The sequence below is a fragment of the Aedes albopictus genome, chromosome 3, assembly GCF_035046485.1.
Source record: "Aedes albopictus strain Foshan chromosome 3, AalbF5, whole genome shotgun sequence".
Classification (NCBI taxonomy): Eukaryota; Metazoa; Arthropoda; class Insecta; order Diptera; family Culicidae; genus Aedes; species Aedes albopictus.
In genome coordinates, this window is record NC_085138.1 from 156646159 (window position 1) to 156670049 (window position 23891).

Genomic DNA, 23891 nt, shown 5'->3' on the forward strand with positions numbered 1-23891 from the left:
TCAAAGGGTGCACACAGGCTAATTGTCGATTTTGAAATCGAGAGGTCTAAGCTCGGTGTAGTTTCTACCTACTTCATGAATATTTTGCAATAGAGTGGGACGAGTCACTAGCGGCTCCAGAGCGCATGTTGCCTCCTGTTAATCAGCACTAGCGTATATAGTATGTGCACGGTGATCGGCAAATGGACAGAGGAGGGCAAAATGTGCTCTGGTATCGCTAGAGAGACAAGTAATGAATCTGCTATAAATATTACGTAAAGTAGTTCGTAGATGGAAAGCATGGAAAAAGCGTGACGCTTCTGTAGAGCCACGGCATTTCGAACCATATTTAAAAATCTGTCAAAATTTCTGAAGAAAACATGAAAACTTTTTTTTTAGTTTTCTCCTTGGAGTTTGAAAATCTAGTCAGATAGAACAAAATATAGACAATTTAGCTCTCCATTTGTTCTGCAATTCTTGGTTTTGGATTTCCTCTAAATTAATATAAAAAGTTTTTTAATTAGCTTAGACCGCATCCTGAGATCAGACTCACCTGTCTTTAGTTGAAAGAAAGGAAAAACTTCATCCTTTTCTATGTCCAACGATGACTGAGTGAAAAAATATACTATCGCCAAACCAATGATCAAACCTAATATTTTAATATTTTTTGAAACATCTAAATTGAAAAAAAAAATACAAAAATGTACGTGTTTAACTTTTTTTAATTATTTAAAAGAAGATTGGGTGTGTTGTAAAATTGATATTTTAATTTATCTTTAATTAATTTGAAATTATATGTACCGAATTACAATACAGTGGCGTTTCGGTTTTATCACTAGTCGTTTTAATCACTACTCGCCCGAATTCACGCTTTTCTATTCGATTTTATCACGATTTCCGTTTCGTTTTTATCACACTTGTTCTAAAACATTCCGAAATCAAAATAAAATCAATACTGCATTGCCCAGTCCACCAAAACTGTTTAAAAATGTAAACTACGACTCATATATATTACAACTGAACGATTTTGAATGAAAAAAATACATTTTTTTCTCGTTTCACCAAATTCACGGTTTCGTTTATATCACGGTAAATTTTTTTTTGATCGTGATAAAACCGAAAAACCACTGTACTTATCACTCATGGAATGGTATCGTAAAACGGAACACGTGTTTTTGTGCCACACACACAACTAAGCAGATTCACAAACACAAAACAAATCAATGATTATTAAATAAAACTAAGAACAAAAAGATGAAGAAGACATCCAAAACAAGATTACGAATCCTTCAACCTTATGGATCATAATGCGATTGCTTAGCCAACAACCTGTGTTTCCACGTCACGAACTTGAAAAATTGTGACGGTTATAGCACAGGTTGCTTGATTCAAGTTTTGCGTCTAGCTTGATGGAACACGTGGGTGATCACGTTCAACCACCAGGGGGTAGCATAATGATACTGATGGAAATGATCATATTACGGTTGAAGATTTCGTCATTGATATCACCGTCATCATTAAAATTTCGGAAGCAGTTTTCTTGTTCAGAACACAAATGTTCGTTATGAAAAAGTATTCACTGTATTCCAGATGGAGAATGAAATGCAGTGAATACATTTTCATTGTAAACGTTTATGCTTTGAAAGTGAAAACTGGTCGGCGTTAAGTCAGAGTGGACTACGCGATTTTTTTAGCAGCTAAAAGTAAGCGAAGGAATTCGATACCTCTGAACTTTTTGACGTTTCTTTGATGCAGATGGGTCATTACATGAGAGAACTACATATTTTCAGAAAATAATGCACTCAATTTGATATCCCAAGTGCTTGCAAGATATTTTCCCAAAATCATTGAAAAACAGATGGTCCGGTCTGATTGAACGCCGACCAACTGCTTTTGAAATTTCAATGATGACGATAATATAGCGCATTTAGTTCACCACTGGACTATCGCACTAGTTTTCACGACAGCGAAAACGCAAATAGAAGTCGCGATTGCATCCAATCAACTTGGTGTCTTCAGAGCACTTTATTCAGCATACATCGAAGAAATAGTGCGCCGAAGACATCAATTTGATTTGATGTAATCACGCACTTCTATTTACGTTTTCGCACTTATGAAGACTCAGTGCGCAGTCCAGTGGTGAACTAAATGCGGTATATCAATGACGAATTGAAACCTTATAGCGCAGACAGACGTTCAAGTTTGACTCAGCAGCTTGTGTAAAAAACATGGCCGCCACAAATTGCCAAGTGGCAATCAGCGAACAGATGGCGTTAGCGGCGTTCATATACAATCGCTGCCTCACATGTGCGTTGCGACCAACAACTGTCACCACGGTCGTCTTCCAGCCGTATGGCGGGAAAAGACCGCACGTGTTGCACGCTAATAATGTTTCCACATAATTTGTGCAGAGTAAATGACTTTTATTTAATGTCTAAAATCTTTTGCACAAATTAGCGCAGGACTCTTGTAAAATATTTTACACATTATTACTTTTATGTTACATAGATTTGCTTGAATAAAACTGCATTTGGATGAACTTCACTCGCATTGAGAAATCTTTGTGAATGTGACGCAAATGTAGGAATGATTTTGACAGTGTTTGTTTTGATTTTATTTTTCGGTGGGTGGTGAATTGGGTGGTAAGTAAGCGGCTGGAAGCACGTGGTTTCTCAAACTGTCAACTGCTCGCGACTGCACTGTGGCAATCGGTTGCCTGAGTGTCGCTAGTGAAAATTTACATAGAAAGTTTGAATAAATTTGTTCGAGCTAGAACGTCTGTCTGCGCTTATAGTGATTTTTTTCTCATTGCATAAAATGTTGTATGCAACTCGTTGCAAAACTCGATATTTACAGCACTCGTCATATTTTTCCCACTCGGCAAGCATCGTGTTGGATAAATCAACGACTCGTACTGTAAAAATAATCATTTTGCATCTCGTTACATAAATAACTATTTTATAATACAAAGCATCAGGCTTTATATTGTTCAACATGAAAAACAGTCTGTGATAAGTCATCATTAACTGTTAGAAGAATTTTACTGTTTGGAATCCAAGACAATGTGTATTTTTCTTTGCGTGGTGTTATTTATATATAGTGTCGCCCCCCTAAAACCTTGGACAGACTGGTAGTGTACGTACCATGGTACAATTATCTTGAAATGAGTTTCATACTGATGATTGTCTCCAATCAAGATAGGCTTGGAATAATTTTCTTGACAACTTGTACCATGGTACGAATACCACCAGTCTGTCCCTGACTTAAAGCGCTGTTTGCAGTTCAGAAGGATTTTTCGGCCTATCTTGATGCATGGGAAATTTCTTGCCTGAATCGCCCAAGAAACCGTTTTTCTTCTATCACAGTACGCAGTTGCAAAGAAATGACAGTTCAAATGGCAGTCACCGTGGAAAGTTTCTGCCAGGAATCGGTCAAGAAGTTTCTTGAGCGATTCCTTTCAAACACCAAACTAGGCTTAGGGTCTGTTCCAATTGGCGAATTAAAATTAATTTTCACTTAAATTTGACAGTTCGACACTCAAACTTGACAGTTCTTCTAAGGAAATAATTACTGTCAAGTTTTAGTGAAAATTATTTTTAATTCACCAATTGGAACAGACCCTTAATGCACAAATGAGAGATCAAATTCTTGACAGGAAAAGTTTAGTGTGTTAAAATGATGATCCGTGATCATCTGACAAGTGAGAATAATCATCGATGACGATGAGAGCTATCGATGATGACATGATGACCAGCACCGCCCGCTGCCGGTTGTTGTGTTGTGTTGTGAAACTGTGTTTGCTGTTGTTCGCTCGCAATGATCTTAATTATTTTATAAATTTTAAAACTGTTAGTTGTAGTTTTAATTGAGATTTAATGAGACTTATGTGATACATGATCTTGAAAGGACGACTTTGCTAAATTACCGCAGGGAGCTTAAATATTTTGGATTGTTTTACGTTTCTGACAAAGGAAGGCAGTATGCAAGCACCAAAGCAAGAGGTGAGTTTAGTTAGAGTGACTGGAAGGGAGAGTGGCGTCAATGTCAAAATTGGAACAGCGATCATCTGTCAAATCCATACAAATTCCCGTTCCAAACGAGCAGGAGACCTGTCAAAATTGGAACATGACGCCACTCTCCCTTCCAGTCACTCTAAGTTTAGTAATGCAGATCTCTATGCATGCAGACGGGCATCCCACAGTTACGAATCAGCTGTTGTTTCTTCAAAACAACTAATGGCAACTTTAATGAAAATGTTTTTTCGTAAAATACAGTGTGCGCTAGCTATTTGATTTCAGAAGATAGAATGAACATTAATCAATCAATAAAAACCCTCATATTTAAGTTAACTATAAGTTCACATTTTCTCCCGTTCCATTTTCCAGATATTCATACTCAACTGGGAGATATCCTTTCTAACCGAGAAACTGCAAAGGTTTACAAACGTCTACGATAAAATCGACCTCGCCACGTTGGATGGCTTGAGCCGTTTGATCGATACCGTCGACGCCTTGCTGTCCAAGACTTCATTTTCCCACCAGTGGAGCCCGGACGAAGAAGCCGAAGATGCACAGATCCTGAAAGGGTATGATCTTCATCATAGCATCAACTGTAAGAACTGTGGCCGGTCCGTGAGAATCAAGAGATTCACTCTGCTGAATCATATGAAAAAACATGCACTCGACAAGAACAACACTTCGCTGGATACAACACTCAGCGATGATGATCAAGAACTGGCTGATGCGCTTAGGGATGTTCAACTGGATGAAAAAGATGATACCAATGAGGAACTTTACCAGTCGGAATACGATATAGATGCCATCCTTGCGCATATTCACGGCACGAGCGAAACGACTGCAGTTGAAAATTCTAAAGAAGAATCGCCCGATGGATTGGCCAAGTCAAGCAGTGATGAAGCTGATGACGAGCCTCGACCCACAACCGTGGTATCTGCAAAGAATCCAACATCTAAGCCCGGCAAACCAAAAACAACAAAAGCCATGAAAAAGTCTGTAGATTTGAAGAGTAAATCAAAGAAAATGCCGAAGCAAAAGGAACCGAAACGCGGAAATCATGTACCGGTTCGGGCCAAAATCGGCGAATACTTCACGGTTGGCAGCCTCCCCGACGTTAGGATTGAGTTAGGCAAGAAAACTCGACAGTTCATAGTGGATGTATTGCCAAAGACTCGTTTCGAGGTGCACGCCTCACGCCGAAGGGAGGTTACGGATTCGCTTGCGCATCGTCACATTGTCCAGTCCTTGGAAAGTACCTTCCGGAAGCACTACCCGGGGGCGACGGTGTACCTCTTCGGATCCCGCGTAACCGGTCTTGGAAACGAGTGCAGCGATCTGGACATTTATCTCGACCTGGAGAACAACTACGACGGAACGCAACGGTACTCCAAGGAAACCTTGAAGTGGTTCGTGCAGTTTAGCGAGCAGGCTCTGCAACATACGGGTCAGTGGAGCCGACTGGAGGCGGTGACCTCCGCGAGGACGCCCATTCTGCGCGCTTGGAACACCAAGTACAAGATCGACTGCGATATTTCGTTCACCCATGGGCTGTCTCATTGCAATACGAGGCTGATACAGTACCTGTTTGGGCTGCAACCGGTTTGTAAGTAAATTAGCTGTAATCAAGGGCGTAGCCAGCTTTTTGGTCTGCGGGGAGGGGAGTGGGGTCAAGCATCCTTAGCAAGTTTGTACATACTAGCTTTCATAACTAAATGCAATACGATGGAATTGAATATAATAACATTATATTCTAAATACATTATTTAACCCTTTAGCAGTCACGCTGTTATATATAATACAATACGTTAAAGAGAATCTCGTCTGATCTACATAAATCAACGTGGTGCTAGTAGCTGTGACCAATTTCTGGAATATTAACAATTTTTATTCACTCGTGCATTATTTTGCTCCTTTTTTCATGATATCTAAAATTATAGTTAAACTCTTTTAAGTACTAACCTAGAATTTCCTGATTCCCGTATAAGTCCTTTGAAAATTATCTTCCAATACTATTCGCTGGAGGAACTCTTCCAGAAATTCTTTAAATAATTTAAAAAAATCATCAGGTAATCCTGGAGAAGTTCTTGGGTACATCCCTGAAAAGATTATTGAAGGATTAGTGAAATTTCCGAAAGAACTCTTGAATAGACCTGTGCGCCGACTATATTTTGTTCGGCGGCGGCGTGAGGACCATTTTTAGCCGGCGGCGGCGTCATCGGCGTCACGCTGGTGGCTGCTTTCGGCGGCGGCGGCTGCGGCGTGAATCGGCGTGACCAAAATTTGACCATAATGTCAACATTGGCAAATCAAAGAAGTTGTTATTACGCTCTAGAATTTGTAGTCTGAGCTCTTTCATGATCATTGATGACATAAACTATTAAATTAGAATGAATACCTTTTTTATTTCTGTTCGGGTCCGTCACTGCCATCAGTCAGTGATTATACATATTGAGACATTACCTGTATACTTAGTGCAATGCATGTTGCATTACTCCATTGCAAATCAAGGGCAATATAATATCGATTTTGCTATAGTTTTTCTTTCGTTTTCTCAGAATCTTCAGAAGCTAACTTGATAATAAGGTCGCACTATTTACGCTAAGGAATCCCCAATGATTTCAGGAAGCAAAAGGAAATCCAAAAGGAGCCTTAAAGAAACTCCTCAAGGAATCCATGAAGAGAATTCTGGACTAATCTCTGCATGAACTGCTGTATGAAACCCTGAAGAAACTTCTGCAGGAATCTCTGGTGGAAATCGCTGATTGGAGTTTTCAAGGAATCTTCAGAAAGAAATCCATGACGAATCTTCGAAAGAAATTCCAGGAGGATTCCCCAAATGAATTCAAGAAGGAACCCTAAGGGAATTACAGCAGGAATTCCAGGAGGAATCTCCGAAGGAATTCCAGCGAGAGCTCCAAAAAAAAAAACTCGAGCAGGAAAACCCTAAACATTTCTAGGAGTAATCAACGAAAAATACCCGGGAGGAATCTCTGAAGGAATTGCAGGAGAAATCCCTGAAAATGAATTTCAGGAATTTCAGGAAGAATCCCATAAGCAATTTCAGCAGGATCACAAACAATTTGTTGATTGTGCTAACGTAAGAACATTCACGATCACAAAATACGCGAACACGAGACGGAACACAACACTTATCGTTCTTACTAATTAACTAATTAGTAAGAACGATAAGTGTTGTGTTCCGTCTCGTGTTCGCGTATTTTGTGATTCAGCAGGATCCCCGAAGGAAATCCAGAATGAATCCTCGACGAAATATCAGGAGAAAACTCCGAAGGGATTTAAGGAGGTATCCTCGAAGGAAGAAACCCTAAGGAGAAACCCCCGAAGGAATTCTAGAAAGAATACCGGAAAGAACTCTAGGAGGAATCTCCGAAGGAATTCCAAGACGAATCCCCGAGAGAATTCCAGTAGAAATTGACGAAAGAATTCTAGGAAGAATCACCCCTCAGAAATTCTAGGAGGACTCCCACAAGAATTCCAGGACGAATCTCCGAAGAAATTTGAAGATAAATCACCAAAGCAATTCCAAGTGGGATTCCCGAAGGAAATTCAGAAGGAATCTTCGACGAAACATCAGGAGAAATCCCCGAAGAAATTTTAACAGGAATACTCGAAATTACAGCAGAAATCCCTGCAGGAATCCCAGAGGATTCCGAGAGGAATCTTCGAAGGAATTCCAAGCGGAAAATCAAAGGTTTTTCAAGAGGAAACCCGACTTCCTCAAAAAGAATCTCCAAAGTAATTCAAGGAGAAATCCTCAAAGGATCTCTAGGAAAAAATATCAGGAGAAAACCTCAAAGGAATTCCAGAAGGAATTTTCAAAGAAATTCGGGAAGAAATCCTCAAAACATTTCTAGGAAGAACTATCGAAAAATATCCAGGAGGAATCCTCGTTGGAGATCCATGAGTATCCCCTGAAGTAATTGCAAGAGGAGTACCCACTGGAATTCCAAGTGGAAACCACGAAATAATTCCAGCACGAATCCCAAAGAAATTTCAGCAGGAATACTTAAAAAACTCCAGGGGGAATTTCCAAGCGAATTGGAGAAAGAATCCCTGAAGGATTTCTAGGAGGAATCAACGAAAAATATGCGGGAGAAATCTCTGAAGGAGTTTCAGGAAATCCTGAGGAAATTCTAGGAAGAATCATCGAAAGAATTCCAAGAGGAATCCCCGAAAGAATTCCAGAAGAAATTCTTTAAGGAATTCAAGGAGTAATCCCTGGAGGAATTCCATGAGGGATCCCCGAATGAATCGAAAATAATGAGAAATCCCTGCAGGAATCCCAGGTGGAACTCCTGAAGGAAATCTGGGAGGAATCTCCGAAGGATTTTCAAGCAGTATACACGAAGGATTTTCTAGAGGAATCCCCATAGAAAGTCTAGGAGAAATCTCCCAAGGAATTCCAGAAGGAATCCCCGAAGAAATTCCAGGAGGATCCTGAAGGAATTCCATGAGGAATCCCCGAAGCAAATTCAGGAGGAATCTCCTAAGGAATTTTTAATGAAATCATCAAAGAAATTCCAGGAGGAAACCCCGAAGAGATTTCAGGAGAAATTCACGTTGAAATATTAGGGGAAAGCCCCGAGAGGAGAGAATTTTAGGACGAATCCATGAAGGATGTCCAGGAAGAATATCCGAAGGTATTCCAGGAGAAATTCCAGAATGATTTCTAGGCGGAATCTCAAAAAAAAATCTAGAAGGAATCCCCGAAAGAATTCCAGGAGGAATCTACGAAGGAAGTGCAGGAGGAATCCCTAAATGAAATCCAACAGAAATCCCCAAAAAAAATTCCAGGAGGAATCTACGAAGAAATTCCAGGAGTTCCCAAAGAAACTCCAGGAGAAATCCTCGAAGGAAGTCCAAGAGAACCCCTGAAGGAAGTCTAGGAGGAATCACCGAAGAAATTACAAGAGATATCCCTGCAGGGATTCCAGGGGAATGCACGAAGGAATTCCGGTAGGAATATCCAAAGAATTTTCAGGCGGAATCCTTGAAGAATTGTCAGTGGATATTTCCGGGTAGGAAGAAGGGTTTGCAGGAGGTATTCCCAGAAAAATCCTAAAAGAATTCCAGATGGAAATTCTTGAGGAACTTTTGTAGAAACTCCATGAAATATCCCTCAAGAATATTCTGGAGATATGGCTGATTATAATCCTAAGGAAATTATTGAAGGAACTTCTGCAAGATTTCCTGAAGGAGTTCCTGAATAAGCTACTGAAGAAATCTCTGAAGTAACTCCTGAAGGCATCCGTGAGTCTTTCTGGAAAAATCTCGATCTCAATCTACAATCCGAAAGCACCCCAGCAGCGATCCATGGACTAACTTCTGGAAGAATCCCTAAAAGAACTTCTCGAGGAATCCCCTAAGGATATCCTGAAGGAATCTTGTAAGAATCGGTTACCGTAAAATGGGGTGTTCAGGGACGGAAAAATTTGTCGTCCCCATGAATTCATGGGTTCTACTTCTTAAAATTTTCAGGAAAAGCAGTCCGATCATTGTCTTGCTGCCTACTACGCATATAGATTACAAAATTTGACGATTTTTCGGAGAAATTGTAGATATTTAACAAAATGTGCGAATTTTTGGAAAATATGAAAATGGGGTGTTAAGGAATTTAAGGGAATGAATATTAAAGTTCTTATATTTCAAAGAAAGATAAGAATTGATAAATTGTAAACAGTGACTGTAATATTTCTTGAATATCACCGAAAAAGAATATCATAGTCCTGAAGGTGCAGGGACAGTTTCTTTGTCATCTACCTTTGTATATGAGTTTTTTTTTTGTTAAAGCCTCGAAATCTGAAAAAATACCATCAATTGTACCTGAGTGGCTTCAATTTTTAACAAACACATTATTCACAATTACTATTTAGAGTAACTAAATTGAATAGTTCAGACTAACCAACAGGTTGTTATGTAAACTAAGGATGTGTATTGACAGTTTACTCATTTATATTGAAACGTTTTATATGCAAGCATCATTAGATGGCCCAGGGTGTAAACTGTGCATTTAATGCTGATATTTCTATTCTGGAGCATTGCTGATAGCAAAGATTTTAAAGAACTATAATATTTGGTCCAGACACGAATGCCACATAAGTGGTAAAGTGTCTTTAATAAATATTAATAATAATAATAAAAATAATATTTGGTCGTATTTTAGATTTTGAGATATTTTAGCAGCCATGAGTCAAATTCATAAATACTTTCTTTTGCAAGAGTTAGTGGCAGTCTGGTTTACATAATATATGGAACAAGTGAGCATATTCCACATTTTCAAAAAGCTGTCACGTTTTAGCGCCAATCATTAATAATATTTAAATAAGATAATAGACGGAAAATCTATTTTGAAGAATACGCATTCGTTAAAACATAACAAAACACCTAAAAAACACAAACTTCTGTAAAGAGGGGACTAATGCGGCAATGAGTAATAAATATTTGACCAATTTTTCAATTATATGAATCAATCTAACACTTGTTTCTTAAGATCTATATTGTATTAGTTGAATTTATCATCCATAGCAACTGTTTGGATGTCTAAGTCCCAAAATGAAATCCGTAACACGTCATTCAGAATAGTAACTGTTATACAATGAATCAATCGCCTCAAAATTTCATGATATAAATAAAAAAGTTATATGAGAAATTTAATCCCCTAACACCCCACCAGTTTATAAAACTATACTTTTTCCATAAAAAATGTCGGTGTTCGAAAACCAGCTCAATTACATCAAATATTTTACCATAGTTTCGTTTGAAATGAGTTGTAGAACACCTTACAATTTCTCACATATTTTTCCTAATAATATTTCTGACCTCACAAATGAATGTTTCAAGGGTTGCGAAATTGAGAAAAAGCAATGCCGTTCTATTTTTGTTGTCTAGTGTCCATTTAAAAACGTATTTTCATGAGTGGTAATCCTTATAGTATGCCTTTATTTCCAACACATATTTGAAGCGAATTTTGAATAAGTAAATCAATTTTTATACGGTTTGGCGATTTTTCAAAGTAGTGAGTGAAGATGAATCCCTTAACACCCCATTGGTTCTTAACACCCCATTTTACGGTATATGGTGAAAGCACTAGACTTCACCACTGCTCTTGTCTTCGCCCCCTCCATACAAACTCCATTTTTATGTAAGAAGTGGCGAAGATTAGAGAAGAATTTTGAGGGGTGGGCAAAGTCTAGAGCTTTTACCCTATAAAAATCATTGAATCAACTTCTGGAGGAATCCCTGAATTCTCCTGGAGGTATCCTTGGATCTTACTATAACATTCTCTGAAGAAACTTCTGTAGAGATTTCTAAAGAAACTTCTGTAGGAATCCCTGAAGAAATTCAAGAGGAATCTCTGAAGAAACATCTGCAAGAATCCCTGCAACTCTTGGAGGAGTCTCTGGTGGAACTCCTGAAGTAATTTCTGTAGAACTCCAGTAGGAATTTCTAAAGGAATTTCAGAAGGAATCCTTGTAGGAACGCCTTGAATCCATCAAGAATTCCTGAAGAAACTTCTCACGGGATTCTTGATGGATATCCAGGTGGCATTTATGAATCCTCCTGAAGAATATTTAAAGTGACTACTGGAACTTCTGGAACTGGAATATTTAAAGGAAAGCTTAGGGAACTTCTGAAGGATTTCCTAATGAACACGAGGCATCCCTGAGTCCTCCTGGATCTATTGGGGAGTTCCCTTACCGAACTCCTGGAGAGATCACCGAAGGAACTTCTGGAGCAATCTGAAAATTTTTCATGAGGCATCCCGAAATAATTCCAAGAGGAATCCCCGAAAGAATTTCAGGAGGGATTCTTGAACAAATTCAAAGAGGAAGGAATTCCTGTAGAAACCCTTGATGAAACTGCCGGAGTGATCCCTGAAGGGTCAATCCTTGCAGAACGTCAAGAGAAACCCCTGGATGGAATTCCAGAGGAATTCTGCAGAACTAATTATGGAATAAACACAGCTACCGTTGGAAACCAGAGAATGTTTAACCAACTTTCATCCGAGTTTGACTGCCACCTGCCTCGTGCCACAATACGTCGACGGTTTTCAAACGTTTTAACAGCAGCCAGAGAATTAGGATAAGTATTGTTTTTTTACACCTTTTGACAATAGGACAGATCGGTGAAGTACTAGATTTGTAGTAATGAGCTGAATTTTTGTATGGTGAGAAGGTCGATTCTCCGTTTCTGCAATGAAATGGTGCAAAAAGCGTGGGTATTATGATTCCTTGCCTAATTTAATGCTGTTTGAGCAAAAGTTTGGGCAACAGTGTTGTTGTTTTCTCCATTTCTTGCAACATAAACAACATAGTATTCCAAAGTTTTGCTCAAACAGCATCAAATTAGGCAAGGAATCATAATACCCACGCTTTTTGCACCATTTCATTGCAGAAACGGAGAATTGACCTTCTCACCATACAAAAATTCAGCTCATTACTACAAATCTAGTACTACACCGAACGTGCCCCATTATTATTTATTTCTCTTCGTGTGTATCATGTAGTACTTTTGTCGTATGTTTTGTAGAATTAGTTGTTTTGTGATAACTGATCATAATTGGGGCTTCCATAGCCTGTTGATGTAAAAAGTAATAAATAAATAATAAATAATATATTTTTTTGGAGGAATCTGAGGAAACTCCAGGACTATTTCCTAAAGAAACTCCTGTATGACTTCTGAATTTCTGAAGGAACTCCTGGAGTTTTCCCTGTCGAGATCTTCCTGAGAGATCTACTAAAGAAAAAATCAATGATAAAACACCTGGAAGCGTCCCTGAAGAATTTTTTGGAGGAATCTCAGGTGAATCTTCAGGGGGCATCACTGAATCTACTGGAAGAATCTCTGAAGAAACTTCTGGAGATTTATTAATGAGGAATAATTAATACAATCTAATGAAAAATGAAAACAAAAGTTTTAAGAGTTGAGAAATCAATTATTGTAGTCAATCATTTATGATAGTTATCGTGAGATTGTTTTATCTCAACTTTATGTGAAGGTGAACTTAATTTTGTTCGTGCACTGATCACCGGCGTGAAAAATGAAAATCGGCGGCGTGACAAACAGCGGCGTATGGCGCGCTGCCGATACCTTAATCGGCGTCGGCGTGGGACAAAAATTGTCGGCGGCGGCGGCGTGGCGCGGCGGCGCACAGGTCTACTCTTGAATGAATTTTTGCCAACAATCTGAAAGGAATTTCTGTGGTATTTTCTGGAGGAATTCCTGTAAAAGCTCCTGGAGGAATACTTGGAGGAATTCCTAAATGTATTCCTGTGGAAATTGCTGGGGGAACCTCTAGAGGAATTCTCGAAAGAATTACTGGATGAACTTCTAGAGGAATCTCCAGAGGATTTCTATTTCTTTTTCTGAAAAAAAAAAATCTTTGAGAAATTCCTGGAGGAATTTCTAGTGGAATTTCTGGAGGAATTCCTGTAGAAATCCTCGAAGGAATCCTTGAAGAAATTCGTGGAGAAATTCCTTGATCAAATCCTGGAGGATTTTTTGGAGGAATTGCTAGAAGTATTCCTGTGGGAATTGCTGGAGGAAGCCATGATGAAATTCCTAGAGGAATTTCTGAATGCATTCTTGAAATAATTACTGGATACATTTCTAGAGAAATCTCTGGAGGAATTCTGGGAGATTTCTATTATTTTTTCTATTTCTGAAAAAATCCTTTGAGAAAATCATGAAAGAAATTGTAGCGGCATTTCTGGAGAAATTCCTGGAGAAATCCTTGAAGGAATGCCTGAGGGAATCCTTGAAGAAATTTGTGAAGAAAACCCTGGAGGAATCTCTAGAGGAATACCTGGAGGAATCCCCGAAAAATTGCTGAATGTATTCCTGGAGAATATCCTGAAAGAATTCCTCAGAGGATTTGCTGAAAGAATCCAACAGAGGAACTTCTGGGGGAATCCCTGGGAAAATCCCTGGAAAAAAATCGAGGAGAAATTCCTGGAGGAATCCTTGAAGCAATTCATGAAGGAATCTGAGGTAAAATTCCTGGAGAAATGCCTGGAGGAATCCCTAAAAATTCCTGAAAGTATTCCTGGAGAATTTCCTGCAAGAATTTCTGAAAAAAAAATCCCCAGAAGATTTTCTGAAAAAAATCCTGAAGAAATTGCTGACATAATTTCTGAAGGATGTCCAGGAGCAATTCCTCGATAAATTTCTAGAGAAATTGCTGGAGGAATTACTGGAGGAATCCTTGAAGGAATTTCTTGGGGAACCTTTGGTGGAATGTAAAGACACTGTATGCTAAAGACACGAAATCTGATGATTGTTGCTATTGATGATGATTGTCGCGTCATTGATGATGATGCTGTCGAGCAATGCTTTTAAAGCGCGTTTGACAGGTCTCCTGCTCGATTGGAATGACATTGACAGCAAATTTGGAATTCCAATTGGAACATTTCGTGTCTTTGCATATAGTATCTTTAGTGGAATGCTTGCAACAATGGGGCACGTTCGGTGTAGTACTAGATTTGTAGTAATGAGCTGAATTTTAGTATGGTGAGAAGGTCAATTCTCCGTTTCTGCAATGAAATGGTGCAAAAAGCGTGGGTATTATGATTCCTTGCCTAAATAGGAAGCAATCAGTGAAGTGCTAGATTGAAAGTAGTGAGCTGGATTTTTGTATGGTGAGATGATCAATTCTCCATTTCTGCAATAAAACGGTGCAAACAGCGTGGGTTATACGATTTCTTTCCTAATTTGATGATGTTTGAGCAAAAGTTTGGGTAACTGTGTTGTTGTATTATTTATTTCTTGCAACTTGAACAACACAGTTACTCAAACTTTTGCTCAAACATCATCAAATTAGGCAAGAAATCGTATAACCCACGCTGTTTGCACCGTTTTATTGCAGAAATGAAGAATTGATCATCTCACCATACAAAAATCCAGCTCACTACTTTCAATCTAGTACTTCACTGATTGCTTCCTATAGGACACGTTCGGTGTAGTACTAGAATTGTAGTAATGAGCTGAATTTTTGTATGGTGAGAAGGTTAATTCTCCGTTTCGGCAAAGAAATGGTGCAAAAAACGTGGGTATTATGATTCCTTGCCTAATTTAATGCTATTTGAGCAAAACTTTGGGTAAATGTATTGTTTACATTGCAAGAAATGGAAACAATAACAACAATTCTGCCCAAAGTTTTGCTCAAACAGCATCAAATTAGGCAATGAATCATAATACCCACGCTTTTTGCACCATTTCCTTGCAGAAACGGAGAATTCACCTTCTCACCATACAAAAATTCAGCTCATTACTACAAATCTAGTACTTCCTGATTGTGTCCTATTGATGCTGTTTGAGCAAAACTTTGGATAACTTTGTTGTTTATGTTGCAAGAAATGGAGAAAACAACAACACTGTTGCCCAAACTTTTGCTCAAACAGCATCAAATTAGGCAAGGAATCATAATACCCACGCTTTTTGCACCATTTCATTGCAGGAACGGAGAATTGACCTTCTCACCATACTAAAATTCAGCTCATTACTACAAATCTAGTACTTCACCGATCTGTCCTATTCTACGTTTCTGCAATGAAATGGTGCAAAAAGCGTGGGTATTATGATTCCTTGCCTAATTTGATACTGTTTGAGCAAAACTTTGGACAACAGTGTTGTTGTTTTCTCCATTTTTTGCAACATAAACAACATAGTTATCCAAAGTTTTGCTCAAACAGCATCAAATTAGGCAAGGAATCATAATGCCCAAGCTTTTTACACCATTTTTTTGCAGAAACGGAGAATTGACCTTCTCACCATACAAAAATTTAGCTTTTTACTACAAATCTAGTACTACACCGAATGTGCCCCATTTCTGGGGGAATCTCTAGAGAAACTCTGTGAGAAATTTCTGATAAATCTCCTGAGAAATTTCTAGTGGAATTCTTGGAGAAATCCTCAAAGGAATTTCTGAAGGAATCCCTGGGGGAATCCTTGGAGAAATTCTTGGAGAAGTTCCTTGAAGAATTTTTAGCGGAATTCCTAGAGGAATCCCTGCAGCAGTTCTTGGAGGTAAATCTGGAAGAATTCTGATATTCCTGAAAAAAAAAAATCTAGAAGGTATTCCTAGAGATAATCCTGAAAAAACTTTTGAAGAGTTTCCTGGAGAAGTTCCTGGATGAATTGCCGACATAATTTATGATGGAATTCCTGGAGAAATCCCTGAAGAAATTCCTCGACGAGACCAAGGAGAAATTCCTGGATGAAATCCTGGAAGAATGCCTGCATGAATTTCTGGAAGTATCCCAGGAAGAATTCCTGAAGCAATCCCAGGAGAAACTCCTGGAGGAGTCTCTGTTTGTTAATGACCTATGGCACCGTATATGTAAGTTCTCACCGCCTTATGTTCGCAGACGACTTGAAAATGTATAGGATCATCAGTTCCGTCGTCAACTGCATTGCTCTGCAGCAGGACATTGATACCGTAGATAGCTGGTGTGCATCTAATCAATGGTATGCTGTTGAACGCCGGGAAAAGGAAAATAATAAGTTTCCGAAGGTCTAGGGCTTTAATTAGCTTTGAATACACCATGGACGGAGACAAAATTGAACGTGTTGAATCTCGGAGTGATTATGGATTCAAAGCTAAAGTTCAACAAACATATTTCTCTGAATCCAAGGAGGAATCCCTGGAAGAATGCCTGAAAAAAAAAATCCTGGAAGAATGCCTAGGAGAATTCCTGGTGGAATTTTTGGAGGATTTTCTGAAGTATAATCCCTGGAGAAATCTTTGGAGGAATTCCTGTAGGAGTCTCTGGAAAAAAATCCTTGAAGATTTCCTGAATAAATTTCTGTAGGAATTCCTAGTGGAATTCTTGGAAGAATCCTGGAAGCAATTACTGGAGGAATCTCTGGAGGAAATCCTGGAGGATTTCTTAGAGGAATCTCTGAAACAATTCTTTTAGGAATTCTTGGAGGGATCCCTGGAAGATATACTAGAGGAATGCATGTAGGAATTACTAAAGGAATCTCCAGAGGAACTCCTGGAGAAATCTCTAGAGGAATTTCTGGCGGAATTTCTAGAGGAATCTCTAGATGAATTCCTGGAGGAATTTTCAGAGAAATCCCTGTAAAAATCCTGGAAGGATTAACAGCCCCTTGAGGAAGTCTTAAAGAATACTGTAGAAGTGCTAAGTGAGACACGTCTTCTCGCTTCGGAGGTAAGATACATGTGTCAGATTTATTCGGTATTAACCTCAGTCTACTCTGATAGCAACATATCATTTCTAGCCTACTACAAATACAAGGAATCCTAAGAAGAGTTCCTGGGAGGCTTTTTGGAGGATTTTTTTTTTAAATAAGTTGTTCCAGAAAGAAACACAGAAGAAATTCCCGAGTTATGCCCTTCAAAAATTCTTGGAGGAATCCATGGAGGAACCCCTGGAGGATATCCTAGAGGAATGCATGTAGGGATTAACGGAGGAATCTCTAGAAACACTCCTGTAGGAGTCTCTAGCAGAATTCCTGGAGGAATATCTGGAGGATTCACTAGAGGCATTTCTGAAGGAATTCCATGAGCAATGTCAGAAGAAATTCGTGGAGGAATCCCTTAAGAAACTCCTGGGGGAATCCCAGGAATAATTCCAGAGGAAATTGCAGAGATGGAATACTTGGAAATATCCTGATGAAATTCTATGAAGAGTTCGTGGAGGAAGAACTGGATTAATTTCTGGAGGAATTCCTGAAAGGATTCCAAGAGGAACTTTTGAAGGAATGGGGAGCAATCAGTGAAGTACTAGATTGAAAGTAGTGAGCTGGATTTTTGTATGGTGAGATGATCAGTTCTCCATTTCTGTAATGAAATGGTACAAACAGCATGGGTTATATGATTTCTTGACTAATTTGATGCTATTTGAGCAAAAGTTTGGGTAACTGTGTTGTTGTATTATTTATTTCTTGCAACTTCAACAACACAGTTACCCAAAATTTTACTCAAACAGCTTAAATTAAGCAAGAATCTATTTAACCCATGTTGTTTGCACCATTTCATTGCAGAAATGGAGAACTGATCATCTCACCATACAAAAATCCAGCTCACTACTTTTAATCTAGTACTTCACTGATTGCGGGCTGCAAAACGGTGAGTCGATAAGGAGAGCGTCCAACATAGCTCTGGTCCTCACAAGTTCCTACCTCATGCTTCCACGGGTCAAACGATGACAAAGACCGCCAGCTAAGAGTTGTGTGCTTAGCTGGTAGTGCAGCCTGGGCACTGTTGTCCTTCTGACTTCAGCTAGATTGAGGAGGTACGATCCGAGCGTCTGTTCACCAAGGAGGTGCGGCTCAAACAGCGTCTGTTCTGGCATCCAGCGGCTGAGTATGAAATGCTGTATTGCGTCAGCTATACCTAAGAAGGCAGCCCCTTCAACGCAATGTAGGCAGCGCGGCCCCGGTAAGGTAGCCTGCTGAAAACCTTCAAACACCCAGAAAAGCAATAGTAGAGTAAACGGATTGATTCAACGGCAACAGACCCGGCAACGAATAAAGGACAACGATTGGAAAGTCGGATCTTGGAACGTGAGAACATTGAATGAACCCGCACGTGTTGGGCTCCTGGTTCGTGAACTGCGGAATGTCGGCGTTAATGTGGCCGCTATCCAGGAGATACGCTGGCCCAAAACTGGAGAACGCGAATTCCGAGCGGTGGATCCCATCGCCAACACTTCATTCAAGTACCGCATCTACTACAGCGGCGGCGATAAGGCAGAACGCGGAGTTGGCTTTATAGTGATCGGGAAGCAGATGAAGCGAGTTATTCAGTGGAAGCCGATAAGCGACCGAATCTGTGTGTTGAGGATGAAGGGCAAGTTCTTCAACTACAGCCTGATCAGCATCTATGCGCCAACGAACGACAAACCCGATGACATGAAGGATGAGTTCTATGAGAGCCTTAATAAGGCCTACGGAGAGTGCCCAAAACAAGATGTCAAAATAGTCATCGGAGATGCAAATGCGCAGATCGGCAGAGAAAGTTTCTTTCGGCCTGTCATTGAAACGGAAAGCCTTCATTCTGTTACCAACGATAATGGTCTGCGTCTTGTGACATTCGCTGCTGCTAGAGGGATGGCAATCAGCAGTACCTACTTCGCACGTAAGAATATCCGAAAACACACCTGGCGACACCCGAGTGGTGACACTTGCTCCCAGATAGACCACGTGCTGGTAGACGGGCGACATTTCTCGGACGTCATAGATGTGAGGTCCTACAGAGGCCCGAACATCGACTCGGATCATTATCTTGTAGCCGCTAAAATTCGGGCGCGATTATCCAGCGTCACGAGTTCAAGAAACAACAGGACGATGCGTTTCAATATCCAGCGCTTGTCAGCCGAAGGGGTTGCTGCACAGTACCATCAGAAGCTAGACGAGAGGATAGGAGAGACCAACGGATCTGGAGATGTCAACAGCTTGTGGGGAAGTATCCACGAAGCAGTGACAACAACAGCGCAAGAGGTGATTGGTACCGCTCAGCGACGCGACGCCAACATAATGGCTGGTTTGACGAGGACTGCCAACGAGCGACGAACGAAAAGAATGCCGCCAGAAGTCGAATGCTAGTGGCCGGTACCCGGCAGAACAGAGAGCGGTACAGGGTTGCAAGAGCAGAAGAGAAACGAATCCACCGCAGGAAAAAACGGCAACACGAAGAGAGTGTTATTGCTGAAGCGCAGGAAAGTATGGACAGGAACGATATGCGGAGATTTTATGCAACTGTCAATGGCGCGCGGCACAAGAAATTTGCTAACAGACAAAACAATGGTGGCAGCCAGGTGGAAGGAGCACTTCGAAGATTTGTTGAATGGTAGCAGCGAAGGAGCACCCAGGAACAGGATTAACATAATGGATGACAGTCAAACAGTGGAACCACCAACACTGGATGAGGTTAAAAAGGCCCTTAAGGAGCTGAAAAACAGCAAGGCTGCTGGGAAGGACGAGATCCCGGTCGAGCTTCTTAAGCACGGAAGCGAGCAGCTACACCAATCAATCCATCAGATTATTATAAAGATTTGGGAGGATGAAGAATTGCCCACTAGTTGGTTGGATGGCCTCATATGCCCAATCTACAAGAAAGGGCCCAGACTGGAGTGTGCCAATTACAGAGGGATTACCCTTTTAAATTCGGCGTATAAGATACTGTCGCGTGTCCTGTTCAACAGACTGCGACCTCTTGATAAGTCCTTCGTCGGCGAATACCAGGCTGGTTTTCGTGAGGGCCGATCAACGACGGATCAAATGTTTACCCTGCGGATGATCCTAGATAAATTTCGGGAATATAACTTGCAGACTCACCATCTGTTCATTGATTTTAAAGCAGCGTACGATTCAGTGAAAAGAAATGAGCTTTGGCAGATAATGTCAGAACATGGTTTTCCGGCGAAACTAATTAGGCTGATACGCGCAACGCTGGATGGATCAAAATCAAGTATTCGGATCGCGGACGAAGTGTCTACGTCGTTTGTGACCTTGGATGGATTGAAGCAGGGGGATGCTCTTTCAAATTTATTGTTCAACATTGCACTCGAATGAGCGATTAGGAGGTCAGGCGTGCAGAGGAATGGCTCTATCATCACACGGTCGCACATGCTCCTCGGTTTTGCGGACGATATTGATCTCATCGGCATCGATCGTAGGGCAGTGGAGGAAGCTTATGCTCCTCTGAAGAGAGAGACAGCGAGGATAGGCTTGACGATTAACTCTACCAAGACGAAGTACATGATAGCGGGTAGAGACAGAAGCAGGCCTAGTGGTGTTAGTGCTGAGGTAGTGATTGATGGGGAAATGTTTGAAGTTGTTGAAGAATTTGTTTATCTTGGAACACTTGTGACATGTGGCAATGACGTTTTCCGTGAAGTGAAAAGGCGTATTGCAGCTGCGAATAGGGCCTTTTACGGATTGCGTAGCCAGCTTAGGTCCCGTAACTTGCAAACGCAAACAAAATTCGCTCTGTATAAGACGCTGATTCTTCCGGTTGCCCTCTACGGTCACGAAGCGTGGACGTTAAAGGAGGTAGACCGAAAAGCTTTTGGAGTTTTTGAGCGCAAAGTGCTGCGGACAATTCTCGGTGGGAAACAAGAAAATGGAGTGTGGCGCAGACGCATGAATCACGAGTTGTACCAAGTGTACGAAGAAGCGAATATTGTCAAACGTATAAAATACGGCAGACTTCAGTGGGCTGGACACGTAGTGCGAATGTCGGAAGAAAGAATAGCGAAAACAATATTCAGCAGAGAACCCGGTAGAGGTATAGGCGACTTCGTGGGCGGCCGCGAACTCGCTGGCTGCACGCGGTTGAAGAAGATCTACGATCCCTACACGTTCGGGGAAACTGGAGGAACATCGCCCAAGACCGACGAAGATGGTGCTCTACTATACGCTCGGCATTGGAGTAAAGTTACTTTGTAGCCAACAAGGTATCAAGGTAGGTAAGGTAGGTACTTCACTGATTGCTTCCTATTCTAAAAAGTGTTCCTGGAGAAACTTTTAAAATAATCTCTATAGTTGTTCCTGAAAGAAACACAGGAGAAATTCCCGGGTGAAACCCTGGAGGAATTAATGAAGGAAAACCTTGAGGAATTCCTCAAGAAATTCCACGAGGAATCCCGGAAGCATCCCATGAGGAATTCCTTTGGAAATCCCAGGGAAGCGTTCTTAACAAATTCCTGGGAGAGTTTCTGTAAGAAAAAAAAGTATGAAGGAATCCATGTCTGCAATAATTTTTGGACGAATTATTGTTGGAATCTTTGTATGGACTCCCAAAGAATGTATTGTACAATGTTTTAAAAAACTCCTGGATTAATGTTTATTCAATCACTGGTAAGGGTTTCTGGAAGATATTTCTTCTGAAAACTTCGGATTATACCAGATTGAATTATTGAAGCAATCACTAGTGGAATTCTTGAAGGAATATATGGAGTAATTCCTGAAGAAATCTCTGATGGACTACTCATGGCCCCTCCCTGCCCACCTTTGACTATGCCCATGGCTGTAATTGTCTTTTCGCTGCTTGTATTTCCCTTTCCATCTTTCATCTTTGCCTAGTTTCGCTAATAGTGTCCATCTTCATTCCAGGTTGCTACGTAGCTCTCTACGCCAAAGAGTGGTCCCACAGCTTCAATATACCCTTTCTGAACACCTACACGCTGATACTGCTTACTGTATTCTACTTCCAAAAGCACAATCTGCTTCCTTCCATTTATGATTTGCAAAAAGATAGCGAGGAGCCGTATATCGTATCTCGTAAGTAGAATAGTTAAGCTTGAGCCGCATAACAGGAACATGCCTCCTTATACTGTTATTCATTCTCATCCTCACCTTCCAGACTGGCAGGCGGATTTCAAGAAGAAATCCCTCGACGAACTGGGAATTCCCCGCATACCGGAGGACGAAATCCAGAACCACCTGGTCGATTTCTTCTCCTTCTACGGGTCGCAGTTCTGCTTCGAAACGCGCGTAGTGTGCCCCTTCCTGGGTTGGGCTCCCCAGAAGGAGGACTTCGACCCGCTGGATTGCGAAATTCCGATGGAGATGGAGACCTTGCAGCGGTACTACGACCGGCTGGATTTCACGACGGCCCACCCGATCTACGACCTGCTGTCGTACGTGAAACCGATGGTCGTTCAGGATCCGCTGGAGCTGAATCACAACGTGGCCAAGGGGCTGAGCCCGGCCGATGTCGATCGGTTCCGGAAGTATTGCGCACATACGGCGGCTCTGTTGGACGAAGTTTTGCACGAAAAGTCTTGAAAGGGGGTGACACTTTTCGATATTTTCGTTTTTATTAGTTTGACATCTGTTGACAGACTTTAACGTTCAACGTTCAATGTAACTATTACACGAGTGTCACAAACGTAGAAGAGTGATCGCTAGTACAATCTGTCTCAGTTTCCAGTTTTATAGTTTTTTTCAGTTATCGGATACTACCTGCCTATCATACTATCGACTATCCAATGTATTCTTGAACGTGCAAGAATCAGTGACCTATTATTCTACACTTATCATTTACATATAAGCTTTTGATGTTAAAATTAAACGTTTGTATAAATATTGTGTCGCTTTTTTGTAGTAAAAGAATCGTTTAACAAGAGTGGGCTGAAAAATAGAGAGTGAATATCAAAGAAAGAACGTCCAACTGAGATCTAGATCTCACAACTTCTTATCTCATGTTTCCACGGGTCTTGTTGGACCTTGGAACAGGAGAACTTCCGCACGTGTCCTGGGCTCGTGAACTGCAGAATGTGGCAGCTATTCTGAAGACACGTTGACCAAAAGAGAACGCGAGTTCCGAGCTGTGAATCAAATCTCGATTCAAATACATACCACACATCTACTACAGTGTCGACGATAGGGCAGAATGTTGAGTTGGCTTCAAACTGATCGGGAAGCAAATCAAGCGAGTCGAAGATCAGAGGTGCAAATGCGCAGATCGGCAAGGAAAGATTTGTTGTACTGGCGGAGGTATATAGCGTATGCGCTCAAACAATTTTGCGCAATCATTGACTTTGCGTCCTCGAGGTCCAACATCAGCAAGGACCTCAAGCGATTTCGAAAGTAAATGATTGTAACCAAGCAAGACCATGAGAAACCCATGGAAACTGCAGCAGCCCAAAATTCGCGAAGATAAAGGTTACGACATCTACACAGACGGAGGCCTGCGCTATCGCAGGTATCAGCAGTCTGGTTAGAGATCACAGTCATTTGAACCTTTTCGTCGATATTCGGCCTCCTTTGTCTCCGACATTCGCCACACAAGCAATCAAACTACTGTACGAAACAAAAATGTCAAACGAATGCGCTTCACCACGATAGCGTCTTCGGGAGACGTTTCGGTTTTTGTTATTCCTGTCTTCTTCCATAATGAGAGCT

General features: G+C 40.8%; 1 protein-coding gene across 1 annotated transcript; it reads left to right on the forward strand.

Annotated features, from left to right (window-relative positions):
* The first annotated feature begins 3744 nt into the window (after window positions 1-3744).
* LOC109422727 (terminal uridylyltransferase Tailor) lies at window positions 3745-23112 on the forward strand. The gene is made up of 4 exons (XM_019697594.3): window positions 3745-3980; window positions 4365-5598; window positions 22098-22265; window positions 22348-23112. Exons 1-4 carry the CDS (start codon window positions 3960-3962, stop codon window positions 22770-22772), a joined length of 1848 nt encoding a protein of 615 aa, XP_019553139.2. The 5' UTR covers window positions 3745-3959; the 3' UTR covers window positions 22773-23112.
* Window positions 23113-23891: the final 779 nt, after the last annotated feature.